General features: G+C 33.3%; 2 protein-coding genes across 5 annotated transcripts; one reads left to right on the top strand and one right to left on the bottom strand.

The window, feature by feature from the left end:
• Positions 1-400: 400 nt before the first annotated feature.
• On the bottom strand, positions 401-3711 carry LOC123220359. 3 transcript variants are annotated; one of them, XM_044642556.1, is made up of 4 exons: positions 3588-3711; positions 3400-3497; positions 1639-1786; positions 401-699 (listed from the first exon to the last, which is right to left on the bottom strand). In XM_044642556.1, the coding sequence occupies exons 2-3, from the start codon at positions 3494-3496 to the stop codon at positions 1665-1667; spliced, it is 219 nt and encodes a 72-aa protein (XP_044498491.1). In that variant the 5' UTR covers position 3497; positions 3588-3711; the 3' UTR covers positions 401-699; positions 1639-1664. The 3 variants fall into 3 exon arrangements, with proteins under 3 accessions (XP_044498491.1, XP_044498489.1, XP_044498492.1); XM_044642554.1 differs by having other exon boundaries at positions 3576-3702; XM_044642557.1 differs by having other exon boundaries at positions 3613-3693.
• A 3777-nt stretch (positions 3712-7488) lies between these two features.
• Positions 7489-11953, top strand: LOC123219983. Of its 2 annotated transcripts, none has more exons than XM_044641963.1 (8): positions 7489-8051; positions 9013-9426; positions 9872-9980; positions 10248-10560; positions 10898-10970; positions 11103-11193; positions 11270-11349; positions 11432-11953. In XM_044641963.1, exons 1-8 carry the CDS (start codon positions 7881-7883, stop codon positions 11564-11566), a joined length of 1386 nt encoding a protein of 461 aa, XP_044497898.1. In that variant the 5' UTR covers positions 7489-7880; the 3' UTR covers positions 11567-11953. The 2 variants fall into 2 exon arrangements, with proteins under 2 accessions (XP_044497898.1, XP_044497897.1); XM_044641962.1 differs by having other exon boundaries at positions 7493-8051; positions 9872-9992.
• Positions 11954-12096: the final 143 nt, after the last annotated feature.

The following is a 12096-nucleotide window of genomic DNA, read 5'->3' as shown; positions in this document are numbered from 1 at the left end:
GAAATAATAAGACAATGAGAAACATTAGACTTGTAACGAGCAAATATCACCTTAAGAACAATCAAAATCAAATTGGTACAGATATATATGGTAACACATCACTATAATAACAATAAAATATAATTAGTAAATCTGCAAATTGCACATTCAAACTCGCCTGATAAGACTTTTGGCTAATACTGTATCGCACTGCTGGAAGGCTGGAATATAAAAATACATGATTCACAGAAGAAATATATTTGCCTGCTTCAACTGCATCCGGGTTTGATTGAATATTTAAATGAGACCATTCATGTAAGTGTTTATTCACACATCACCAAACGGAATTTGCAAATGACCATGCTCATGTCAACCACTTTCAAATGGGAAGTTTCATCGACTTGGTGTTGAGGAATGTTAGTATCAGCAAGTTTAAATATTTATTATCAAAATTACTCCAAATTGACTTCAAATGAGAACATGTTCTGAAGCTACAGAAAAAGTAGCTAATAATAAAGGTCCATGGATATATTCTACTCATCATATCCTCAAGAATGACAAAAAATACAACATATTGCAATATTCTAAAAATTTAAGGTGAAATCTCACTCGTTCACCAAAGAATGTCCATTTTTCTGAACAAATAATTAGTTTAGCAGCTTCAAAAGATGACGAAGCACTGTCTATGAAGATGATCCTCTGTAGAAACAGATTTTCTCCCTGTAGAAAGTATCATAAGAAGCTACTTAGCATATTAGGGTTACTTATTATAATTCATCTCACCATTTAAAAAAAAAAAAAACAGAGCATTCATCATTATTTACCATTGATGCAGTCAATTCAGCGAATGACCTAAGCTTAGAGACTGACAATACACAGGTAGAATAAGTTTCATAGTTTCAGCTAGAAAATGCAAATTCTTGCTCTTATAAATCCAAAGACAAAGTGTTTTTAATCCTTTACAGTTAACAAATATTATTAACATAAATTGTCAAAATGAGAAACTTAAGCATACTACAAATTTCCAAGCAAAACCTTCCAACAAAATGGCTATTGTCCATCACCTAAGCCAAGAATTGACCTATTAAATGACATGATGCAGCAAAAAGAGTAGGGCCATACAGAAATGATAATCATATCATTTTAAGTGTTAACATGTGTCAGGGGTAAATATTGAGAAACTTAAATAGGCAAATTGGCACTGACTGTTACCACCGAAAGAAAGTCAAATGAAATAGTTAACAAAAACTATTACCTTAGACAGTAAGTAATAAACATCAACTTAACATTTTAAGTTTTTTATCATGTGCCTGAGTGAACACTTGAAGATGGCACTATATTTAATTGCTAAGTGTAAAATAAATATCACAACCAAAAGCAAAGGCAAATGAAACACCAGTCATATATATGTTATAGCCCCCATCCAATAATTTTACTGTCCAACTTGCTGACAAGAAAGATAGGCAATTGGATAAAAAAGGTAATTTGAGAGTTTGCAAGAATTAGAATCACCCATTCTTAATGTCGTCAGTTTAATTCAAATATTGGAGATTTTGCAAGAATCAAAATCACCAATTCTTAATGCTGTCGGTTTAATTCAAATATTGTTATGTATAGCAAATTAGGGATTCCAACATCTGATTTATTCAGAAAACAAACCTCATAAAAAGCACTCTCCATCAATATTATGAACTTTTTCTTTCAGCATCATGTTTTCTCCAAGGATTTAGTGCATCTCTGATTGCCTGAGCTTCCTGTGAAGCTTCCCAAGCCCTCTTCTCAGACTCCAAAACAGTTACTTTATCATCTGCAGGTATGTAAACAACAGTTGAGATAAAAGTTCAAGCAAGAGTTCTTCCAAAAAAAGGGGACAGATTCTTTAGATAAGATGTGGCAAACAATGTCCACAAGCATTTGATGTGATAACCATGATCATGATGGTACTGCATAGGTCATGATCAAAATATCTCCCTCTATAAAACTCATCCAACATCTCTGTTACGATAAAGAAGATGATCCAGTATATGAGAGATAATGGATCCAAAACTGATCAAAGAGTAGTAGTAGTTCCAGACATAATCCCTCTTGAATCTTAAGAATTTCAAAATGGTTAAGAAACCATTACTTTACAAACCATAAAGGTAGTGTAACCACCTTTAATATTTATCTACTCTGATCTAAAAATAAACAAGCTTAAGTTTTTACATAAGATCTAATCTTTTACCATCAGTTGGCTAATTTCTATTAATCGTGTACCATCAACTGGCTAATTTATACTAATCATGTACCATCAGTTGGCTAATTTCTTCTAATCTTGTACCATCAGTTGGCTAATTTCTTCTAATCTTGTACCATCAGCAACCAACCTAAGCTCTCACAAATTCAGTGCATTAAAAACTGAAATAATCAAATTAAGGAGTGAAAACAAGCATTTTCTTCATTTGGTTTACCATACTCTTCCAAAGGTTGAAAGTAATAAGTAATACTCTCATTACTTCTTCCAGAAACAGAATGACACAAAGTAATGTAAATACTGGAAGGAAAACAGAAGAAGAAATACAGTGTGCATTTGCATGTTAAAACACTGATCAGCAAAAGGGTGCACAAGAATTTGTGTAAAAATACATTAAAATACAAAATTGGACAGTCCATCGAATGAGATGAAACTACACTTTAAACTAGTTAAACAACTCCTAATGGCTTGAAAGTTACTCCATGCCATGAATAGGATGAAATCAATATAATTCCTCTTTAGGCATATCTTCAATTTTGAAAGACAGGTGATTACCTATGTAACTCATGCACAACAAAGAAATATGACAATATATATTAAGAAATTTGCCATAGCACACAAACATAAAATTTCAAACTTCACTTGATTTACTTCTCTTTCATTTTATCTGAAGCCAAAGGAATGGTGCTAAAGAGTCATGGAATTTACCCCCACAACTTTCTGATGACGCAAGACATATATAACCAGTAATGTTCAAATCCATTGCATTCTAAAGGATAACCAAAGAGAGCTTAATTGAAATGTCTTCATCATTCAATAATCTCTTAAGCTATGAAATTGTAGATTTAAAACTTGATTACAAATACCACTCCAAGTTAAGTACAATCAGCTTCAATCATTCAACCTTCAAACTCATAAATAGAGACAAACCTTGATCCAAAACTAAATCAACAAGGTTATGATTTGGTTAACATTCTAACATGACCTGGCTGTTACTTTTTTTTTCTCCAAAAAAAAAAAAAAAAGAACACTGATAAAACAATGCCAATATACGGATTCTCTATAGAACCCTCTAAAACTATTGCAAGCATAATTTTTTTTAGCCGAAATCAAGCAAACAAGTTCCATACAGAAAAGGGTAAATTGAAAACATATAAAAAGAAGAGAAGAAAGGAAGGTTCTCACACAGAAGCCGGTTTTGATCATGCACAACTCCATGGAACCTCCAACCAAAGCAGCGCCAACCGCAATCTTTAAGTACCAATCTAGAAATTTCATTTTCATCCCACATTGAATTCATAAAATCTTCATTCTATATAATGCTCGGACAATAAACAAGTATGATAGGATTAGACTGATTTACAGAGTCAGAGACCGGTAGGGACGACAAAATGGCTCACTTAAACTGAAATTGAGGACTCAGAAGGGCACGAACGATGATAGCGTATTTTCGAGGCTGAAACACCTAAATTATCCCTGCATTATTTTTAAGTAGGTCCTATTTGTTTGAAAAACTTCATAAACCCCTTAGGGTGCGTTTGGTTAAAGGATTTTAAGATTACTTTGGTAATCTATATTTTATTCCTTTGTTTGGTTTATCAGTAATAAAAGATTACAGTAATCTTCTATTACCAATGCTGATGTGGCAGGTAATATAGGTGGTAATCTGATTACCACCTTCACCTTAGGTATTTAAAGATTACTGGGGTAATCTTGAGTTTATTAAAGAAAAATTATTATTTATTAATTTTTTGAGGTAAAAATAAATTTATTTTTAATTAATATGACAAATAATATAAAAAATATTTAAAAATAATTATATTTAAGGGCATTTAAGTAAAATAATTTACTAGTAATCTTTTATTACCTTTAACCAAATACAATAATTATTTATACCTATCAAATTTTATCAAACATAGTAATCAGTTATACTCAGTAATTTTCTAAGTAATCTATCTTCAAGGTAATCTTTCTATTTTAGTAATCAAACATTACCCAAACCAAACGCCCCCTTAAGTTTATAAACATTGCAGTGGGTTGTGTTGCGTTGGCTTTGGTGCAACCCATCATGCTTAAGATGGAAATAGGTGTGGTTTTAGTTGTTTTGATAGAGAGAAAAAAAAAAAAAATAAAAGGCTTAGAGAAGTGGTGACAGAGAAAATGTTTGAAGAGTAGGGCTAGATTCGAGCCGAGCCGAGCTCGGCTAGCAGTCAGCTCGGGCTCGGCTCGGTTTTTTTATGGTCGGCTCGAGTTCGGCTCGTTTTCAGCTCGGCTCGACTCGTTTTTCATATCAAAACGGTACCGTTTTGTATATATATATGGATCAAAACGATGTCGTTTTGTATAAAAAATTAAAAAAAATTATCGAGCCGAGTAGAGCCCGACTCGTTTCGGGCTCGAACCGAGTCGAGCCGAGCTCGAGCTCGAGCTGGCTCGGCTCAAATCCAGCCCTATTGAAGAGTAAGGGACAAAAAAGAAACTTTGGTTGAAATGGGGGTGGTGATTATAATGATAATAATAATGATAGCAGTAAAAAAGAAGAAATAAGAGAATGTGTGAAGAAACGAGAATGTTTAAGGGATGATAGGGGAAGGAATGAGGCTTAAACATGAGGGTAATATGTTAATTGTAATTTCTATACTATGACATAGCCAAATTTTTGTTAGCAGGGTTAAGAATGGGGTGTGAGTTTAATAGTTTTCCATTAAGTGGGTAGAAACTTGTATTTTTTTCTAAACCTTGGGTAGGACAAGACAACTATTTTGCTCTAAAAAGTATGAGCCAAAACCCTAGGGGAAAAGAAAGTCTTCATTTTAAAGATAAATGCCATACAATTTGGATTACTTTTTTAGCCCTTTATTACCCTTCTATTTGAGCTGTACTATTCAGATTGTGGACTAAAAAATTGAATCAATGTTATAAACATACTTTGGGTGACAGGTCAATGTTTTTATAGAATAGATAAAACATTTAGGGGTACAAAATTATCATATTTTTCTATTAAAATAATCAATTTTTTTTTTCATTAAAGAGATTGAACTTTCTAATTTTTACCCATTATTGCATCAAGTTATAATGTGATGTTAGAAATTATGAATGGGGTGACAAAAGTAGCCTAAGAATGTGAAAGAGGTGGAAGGTTCACATCTTGCCATGTGAACCTGAGGTTTGGTTGGGTCGTCTCCTTCTCCGACACCAACCAAGAGTCTCTCTGGCTTTACTTGAGTAATGGACCTACACATGAACTATGATTGAATGACCCACTTTCTGCTTTCTGTGTAAGTGCATCAAAATGCCACCAGCCCACCACCGAAGGCTAGGACAATATTTTATTTAGTTTAACATGAAATAGTTGAAATATTTTTAATTAAATATTCCTTATGTGGTGTAAATATATAGAGATGAATAAGAGAGAAACGTGACAAAAGAAATTGAGAGACATCTAGAGACTAGAGACTAATAAAGTAAAAAGAAGAGCGTATGTACACAACTTTTAAATGAAATTGGTGCGTCTTTCTTTTCTTGCAAAATGAGAGAAATGTTGGGTATTTAGAATATGCTTTTGCATTGCTCATATTAAATGCACCAAGACTTTAATCTCACTCATTTATTGCTTTGGAGGAAAAAACCATTCTTCATTTGTTGCTTTGGTGGTTCAATTTTATTTTTTAAAAGTTTTTTTTTTTTATAAAATTTTTTAATACTTATAATCACTTTGGAAAATTGAATTGGATCTGTTGATTTAATCGATTAAATCGAAAATTAGTTCTAAGTTTAGTTTAATTAATATTAAACAGTAATTTACTTGTTAATTCGATCAAATTCAGTTAAAACTAATAAACTAATCAAAATTCATAGAATTGGGTTTAATTAAAATTTAAAGTATTTTAAAAAAAATTAATTATTTTTGATTATTTTGATTATTTTATATTAGACTGGATAAATTTCTAAAAGCCTCTAAAAAAAATGTAAGTTCAAAAATAAAACTAAAATGAAGAATAGAAAATAAGTTATAGAATTATGTTTTTTTTTTTAAATTATGAGATGATGATATTTTTTTATCTAATTGTTTCATTAAAATAAAGTGAATAATTATCATTTCTTAGAAATGATATGTTTTAATCACCAAAGGTTTGAGTATTCTGATTAATTTTGTTTTCTTTTTATAAATTTTTAAGCAAAATATGTTGGTTAATTTGATATTATTTAAAAAAATTATTATAATTTGATAATAAATTAAACAGTCTAGTTTTCAATCAACACATAAATCAGTGAGACAATCAGTTTAATCACCGATCTGATTTTAAAAATATTGCTTATCATAATTTTAATAAAAATATATCTATTAATTTAATATAATTTATGATTATTGAATTTTGATTAGATTATAAATATATAAATAGTTGATTATGTGATATTCAATAATTCCGTATTCTATAAAGTTTATGATTTTCAGATTATGAATAATCATAATTTAATTGATCTAAAAAAACTAAATATTTGGATTAAAACATTCACTATGTCTAACACGTTTGTTTTTGGATTACAACAAAGATGCTTTAGTACAACTAGTTTTTATATAGGCCAAACGACTATTTCCCACCCAAGGTTTAACGTTTTCTCAAATGTCCCCTCTTGAACTATGGAAACATCAAACACCCACCCATGACCGGTTAGATTTAACCAAACCCTAACGATGATAGGGGTAAAATCATCATTTTTACTATAATATTAAAAATAAACTAAAATAGAATCTAATTTTACCCCCCTAAACTTTAAAAACTAAAATTTTCCCCCAGCCTAAGTTTTAAAAAATCGCAGTTTCACCCTAGGGTTTGGTTTTGAAATCTCCGGCGACCGTTCCGGCTCTGTTGCCGACGGTCTCTCCCTCCCGAAGTAGCCTCTCCTTCCGGCGAATGCTTTCCTCCCATTTGGAGGCTCCATCGGCGTCGGAAACGGGAAGAGAGACGAAGAACTTCGTCAACGGTCGCCGGAGATTTCAAAACCAAACCTTAGGGTGAAACTGCGATTTTTTAAAACTTAGGCTGGGAGAAAATTTTAGTTTTTAAAGTTTAGGAGGGTAAAAAGAGATAAATTTTTTAGGCGATAGGGTTTGGTTAAATCTAACCGGTCATGGGTGGGTGTTTGGTGTTTCCATAGTTAAAAGGGGGACATTTGAGAAAACGCTAAACCTTGGATGGGAAATAGTCGTTTGGCCTTTTATATATTACAGAAGATGATATACTGAATGATTTTTGGCTAATATACAACAACGTCAATTCAGCCATTTCCAAAAGAGTCAAAGATGGTAGATGGAAGAAGGAAGGTAGTATTAATACGAGGATTAAGGAAAGGGAAGCAACAAATGGATGAAAATGGAAATCAGAGAGTTTGGGAGGTGGGGATTAAGCAGAAGCGAGTAAGGGGCACGAAAGGCAAGGGAAGTGGTTAAAGTTTCACAAAGCTGTTTTGAGTTGCCGCAAGAAGACGAAATTCCGATATTCGTCTTCAAAATCAACATGGCTTCTCCACCCCAACTAAACCAACCCACCTTGTCCTTTCCACACTCTGTTGTTTTCTTTCACCACCGCACTGTAAAAATTAATCAATTTATATTATTTTATCACCGTAATACAACACTATAACTACAGTAAGATGTTTTTGTTATATGTATTTGTTTGTTCTCGTATCTTTCTCGCGCTTTCATCTTCATTCTCTTTCTTTCTTTCTCCACTCTAATATTCTACTGTTTATTCTTCGTGGGAGACTAATTGTAAACAATATAATGCACTCAACTCAACCTCCACCCACTAACGGAACCGATGAGGCTTCTACCCAGGTTGGTCTTTTTTATTTTTATTTATGTTTTTAACTATCTGTGTGTTTTTAATGTTTAGATTTTTCCTGTGAGTATGCATGTTTTTTTTTTTCGATTGTTTATTTTTCAAGATCGCGTTTCCTTTTTCATTTACAGCTGAAATATGGTTTATTAGTTTCAAGTTTTGCTTTTAAGTTAATAGATGGTGTCAGTAATACTGGGTTGGGACTGATTCTTGCTTAGTACAGTAAATTTTCTGTATTCTTTTATAGATAAGTGTATTTGAATGTTATTCCTTGTATGGTGTTTTTGATCTTTAGGATTTGATAGGTTTGTTGGAGAAATCATCAGGAACTTTTATTTTCCTGGGTTTATATATGTAAGTATTTTACAAGTCTAGTTAAACGTATGCAGTAGTTTCTCTTTCTGTGTGAGGAAGAATCATTTTTGTAAGTATTTTAAAAGTGCTTGGTTAGGCAAATTCTGGGAATTCTGAGTGGGGATTTTAGTATTTGGCGCAATTGAGCTGTTATCACCTTAAATGTAGTCTCTGTTTGATCAAAATTAGTAAGATATGATCATGCTTCTACATTGGTTAATACACCGATTTGGTCTGAAAATTTTTCTTCAAACTTTATTTTGTCAATTGATGGGTGGAGGTTTGGTTTTTCAATTTCTGTGATGGGTTTGTTTAGTCCACCTTTCCAAGTTAGCCGTGGTCTACTTTTGACTGACATGATCAATTCCAACGTGTGTCTTCAACAGAATAATAAATTGTTTAGAAGGAGATTGTAAATGATACAGTAGTGAATAATCTTTACATCCTATGCAGGATTAGGAAATATTAGTTTGCATATCATGGATCATAATTTGCCTGATCTATGACTAACATACTTCAATTTAATTTGTTTTGGCACAACATACTATGGGAATTTGTATCCTAAATGATTTGGGGTTGTATTGTAATGCTTGTTGCAAGCAGGTTGATATCCAAATTGAGGCCTCCTCAAATGATAAAATTTCAAATACAGCACCAAGTGCAAAGCGCTCTGATCTTTCACTTCAAATACCCCCTAGGCCAGTAGGTTTTGGTAGCAGCAGAAGTGGAAAGTTACCACTCCAGTCTCAAGGCTCCATTAAAGGTAGTTTATCACCAGGAGGTTTCTTGCGGGGTTTAAGCTTTAAGAAGAAAGTTCTTGTGCCCGATGGTGAAAGAAGCTCCCTTCTTGGTACTGACTCTCAGACAGCCTTGGAAAGTCCTTTTGTAGCCAATATTTCATCTGCATTTTCTGGGCAAAGATGTGCATCTCTTCCTGTTACACCTGCATCAAACTTGTCTCCCTCGGTTTCTCTGCCTGCTTCAGCAAGAACATCTAGTGAACAAATGAAATCAAATGTAAGTTGTTTACTTTATGAACTCTTAAATTAAAATTTATCTTCTTTGGGCCTATAGAAAAGTTAATTTATGGAAGGGTTTATCAGATTTCACTAATTTTTTTCATCCCAAGTTATTTGATTCTTTGAAAATCAATGTTTTTTTTCCCCCGAAAAGCTGTTCTCAAGCTGTTCATTTGATGGTTCAGCAAAACAAGGTCATATATGCCTGTGGCAACTTTTGGGAAATTAGGGTGAAAAAAAATTTATGGGTTGGGACCTCCTTTTTTTGTTTTTTCTACAGCTAATCAGATGAGTTTGTTGAATAATGTGGGCTTGGATGGTGATTCTAACCCTTCAGTGCCTGCTCTACTTTCACCCCCCAACCACTAATATTTATATTCACAGTCTGTATAAAGCTTAATACCAAAAATTATTTTAAGATCATTAGTGTCAATTTTTTCCAGAAAGGGGCAGCACATGCTGGGGTTTCAAGGTCCCTGTCTGTGCCTGGAAGAACTGTCATTATTGTGCGATCTGTATCTTTACCTACCCCTAAAGATCATGACATTACAGATATTAATGATGGTACGTAGAGACTCTCAGTCTTTTTTTTATTCTAGTTTGTGTAGTTCCTCGTATTTATTTGGCCAATAAAATGTCTGACCTGTGCCATTTTTCAATGGAAGGAGTCAGAAGGTGATTTTACTTTGGGTCTAAAGTTCCTTATGCTTTATATTATATATTGTTTCAATATGTGTAGCTGAATTCAGTCAAAATCATCCTTTCTTCTTGTACTTAATTCTATGTTTCTTCTTTTTATTTTGCTTCTTGGTGAAGCAGATCAAATAGTGCCTGCTCCCACAGAAGACAGTGATGAGGAGATTGCTGAAGAGGAAGCTGTGTGCCGCATCTGTCTTGATGTATGTGAGGAAGGAAATACTCTCAAAATGGAATGCAGTTGCAAAGGTGCCCTTAGACTTGTCCATGAAGAATGTGCAATTAAATGGTTTACCATGAAAGGGAACAAAAACTGTGATGTGTGTGGGAAAACGGTGCAAAACTTACCTGTAACATTGCTTCGGGTGTCGAGCTCTGCTCAAAGGGGCAATAGGCAGGAACGCAGTCAACAGGCTTTACATTCACAATCAGTAAGGTAGTATACTCTGTACATTGCAGTTTATATCTAATTGTCGTAACTTTAAGCGGATAAAGGAATATCAGAAGCGGAAATATACCGACAAACAAATTGCGTAACACTTGGAGGATACATTGCGACCAAGTTTCCTTGCTTAACCAGGCATTATTCTCAACATTAAATTTGTGCAATCTTTGTTTCAGCTAATGGGATATGCATAGTATCGCAAATTTGCATTTCTATTTAGTAGGACGAATAGTTGATTGTTTCAATTTTTCTTGAATACACTTTAAAAGTTGCTTTTAGCTGGCCCCTTTTCCTTTTGCTAATCCTGATTTATAACCTACTTATGCAGTGCCTGGCAGGACTTTGTGGTGCTTGTCTTAATTAGCACAATATGTTATTTCTTCTTCCTTGAGCAGCTGCTGGTATGTCATTATGAAGATTCTTTGTGCTTTCTTATTTTTAGGCCCACAGAGTGCTTAAAAGTGATTGCATTTTGTTCAACTTATCTAACATTGGTGAACCAATTTTAACTCTTATTGTTTATAATTTTGTAGATTCATGACTTGAAGACTCAAGCAATTGTACTTTCAGCACCATTTGCATTTACCCTGGGCCTTTTGTCATCGATCTTTGCAGTCATTCTGGGTATAGCCGACCCTCAAAACTTACTCATTCCTTTATGAGTTATGGTTGTCTTAGCATTGGTTTTATTGACTTGCAGCAATCAAGGAGTACATATGGACTTATGCAGCTCTTGAGTTTGCTCTTGTGGCCATAATTGTCCACATATTCTATTCTATTGTAAGTAAACGCTATTCTATCTCCAGGACACTGCTTTCATCAATTTGGTAATGACGATAGCTTGTTTGAATGTTCTTCACAGCTTCATCTCAAGGCCATTTATGCAATACTGCTTTCATCAGTTTTGGGTTTTGGAACTGCGATGAGCCTCAACTCATTATATATCCAATATATTGCTTGGCGTGTTCGAGTTTCAGCAAATTCTAGCCCAGCATGACTAACCACCTCAGGGAAACAAGGTCGTGCGATTTTGGAGTTGCTATTGCTGATGAAATTAGGATTTACATATTTGTTAGCATAAGGCAAATCGACCCAAGCAAGGGAAAAAATATGTAGAAATATAACCAAGTTTTTTTTCTCAAAACAACTTCATGGCATGTTATCACAAACGAAGAGAATGGTGGGGGGGTATATTTGGGGCAGTCACTCAAATTATGTGCATCAATATTAGTTCATGCCAAATTTTCCAGCAGTTTCACTATTGCTGTGGTTTGTTTTCTTTCTCATAACGAGCGGCCACACAGGAAATCAGTCATGTTTCTCTTTCTATTCTTGTTTGTGAAAAATAATAGTATATTTATAGAAACAAATTTTATTTACTTAATTTATTTATATAATTTGATATTATAATATATGATGAGATGATTTTAAAATAAGAAAATAAATAAATAATTATATTATATATCAACACGTGCCATTCAGATAAATTAGTAAAATTTATTTGAACAAATAATTTTATTGTGAATG

The sequence above is a fragment of the Mangifera indica genome, chromosome 7, assembly GCF_011075055.1.
Source record: "Mangifera indica cultivar Alphonso chromosome 7, CATAS_Mindica_2.1, whole genome shotgun sequence".
NCBI classification, from domain to species: domain Eukaryota; kingdom Viridiplantae; phylum Streptophyta; class Magnoliopsida; order Sapindales; family Anacardiaceae; genus Mangifera; species Mangifera indica.
Note: the sequence above shows the minus strand (reverse complement) of the source record. Positions and strands in the feature narration are given on the sequence as shown.

Excerpts from the sequence above, each read along its gene's own strand:
- LOC123220359 (XM_044642556.1), bottom strand. The coding sequence starts at position 3,496 with ATGAAAATGAAATTTCTAGATTGGTACTTAAAGATTGCGGTTGGCGCT. Across the intron at positions 1,787-3,399 it reads CATGATCAAAACCGGCTTCT|ATGATAAAGTAACTGTTTTG; the intron begins GTGTGAGAACCT and ends ACATACCTGCAG.
- LOC123219983 (XM_044641962.1), top strand. The coding sequence starts at position 7,881 with ATGTATTTGTTTGTTCTCGTATCTTTCTCGCGCTTTCATCTTCATTCT. Across the intron at positions 9,427-9,871 it reads GTGAACAAATGAAATCAAAT|AAAGGGGCAGCACATGCTGG; the intron begins GTAAGTTGTTTA and ends AATTTTTTCCAG. Across the intron at positions 11,194-11,269 it reads GATCTTTGCAGTCATTCTGG|CAATCAAGGAGTACATATGG; the intron begins GTATAGCCGACC and ends ATTGACTTGCAG.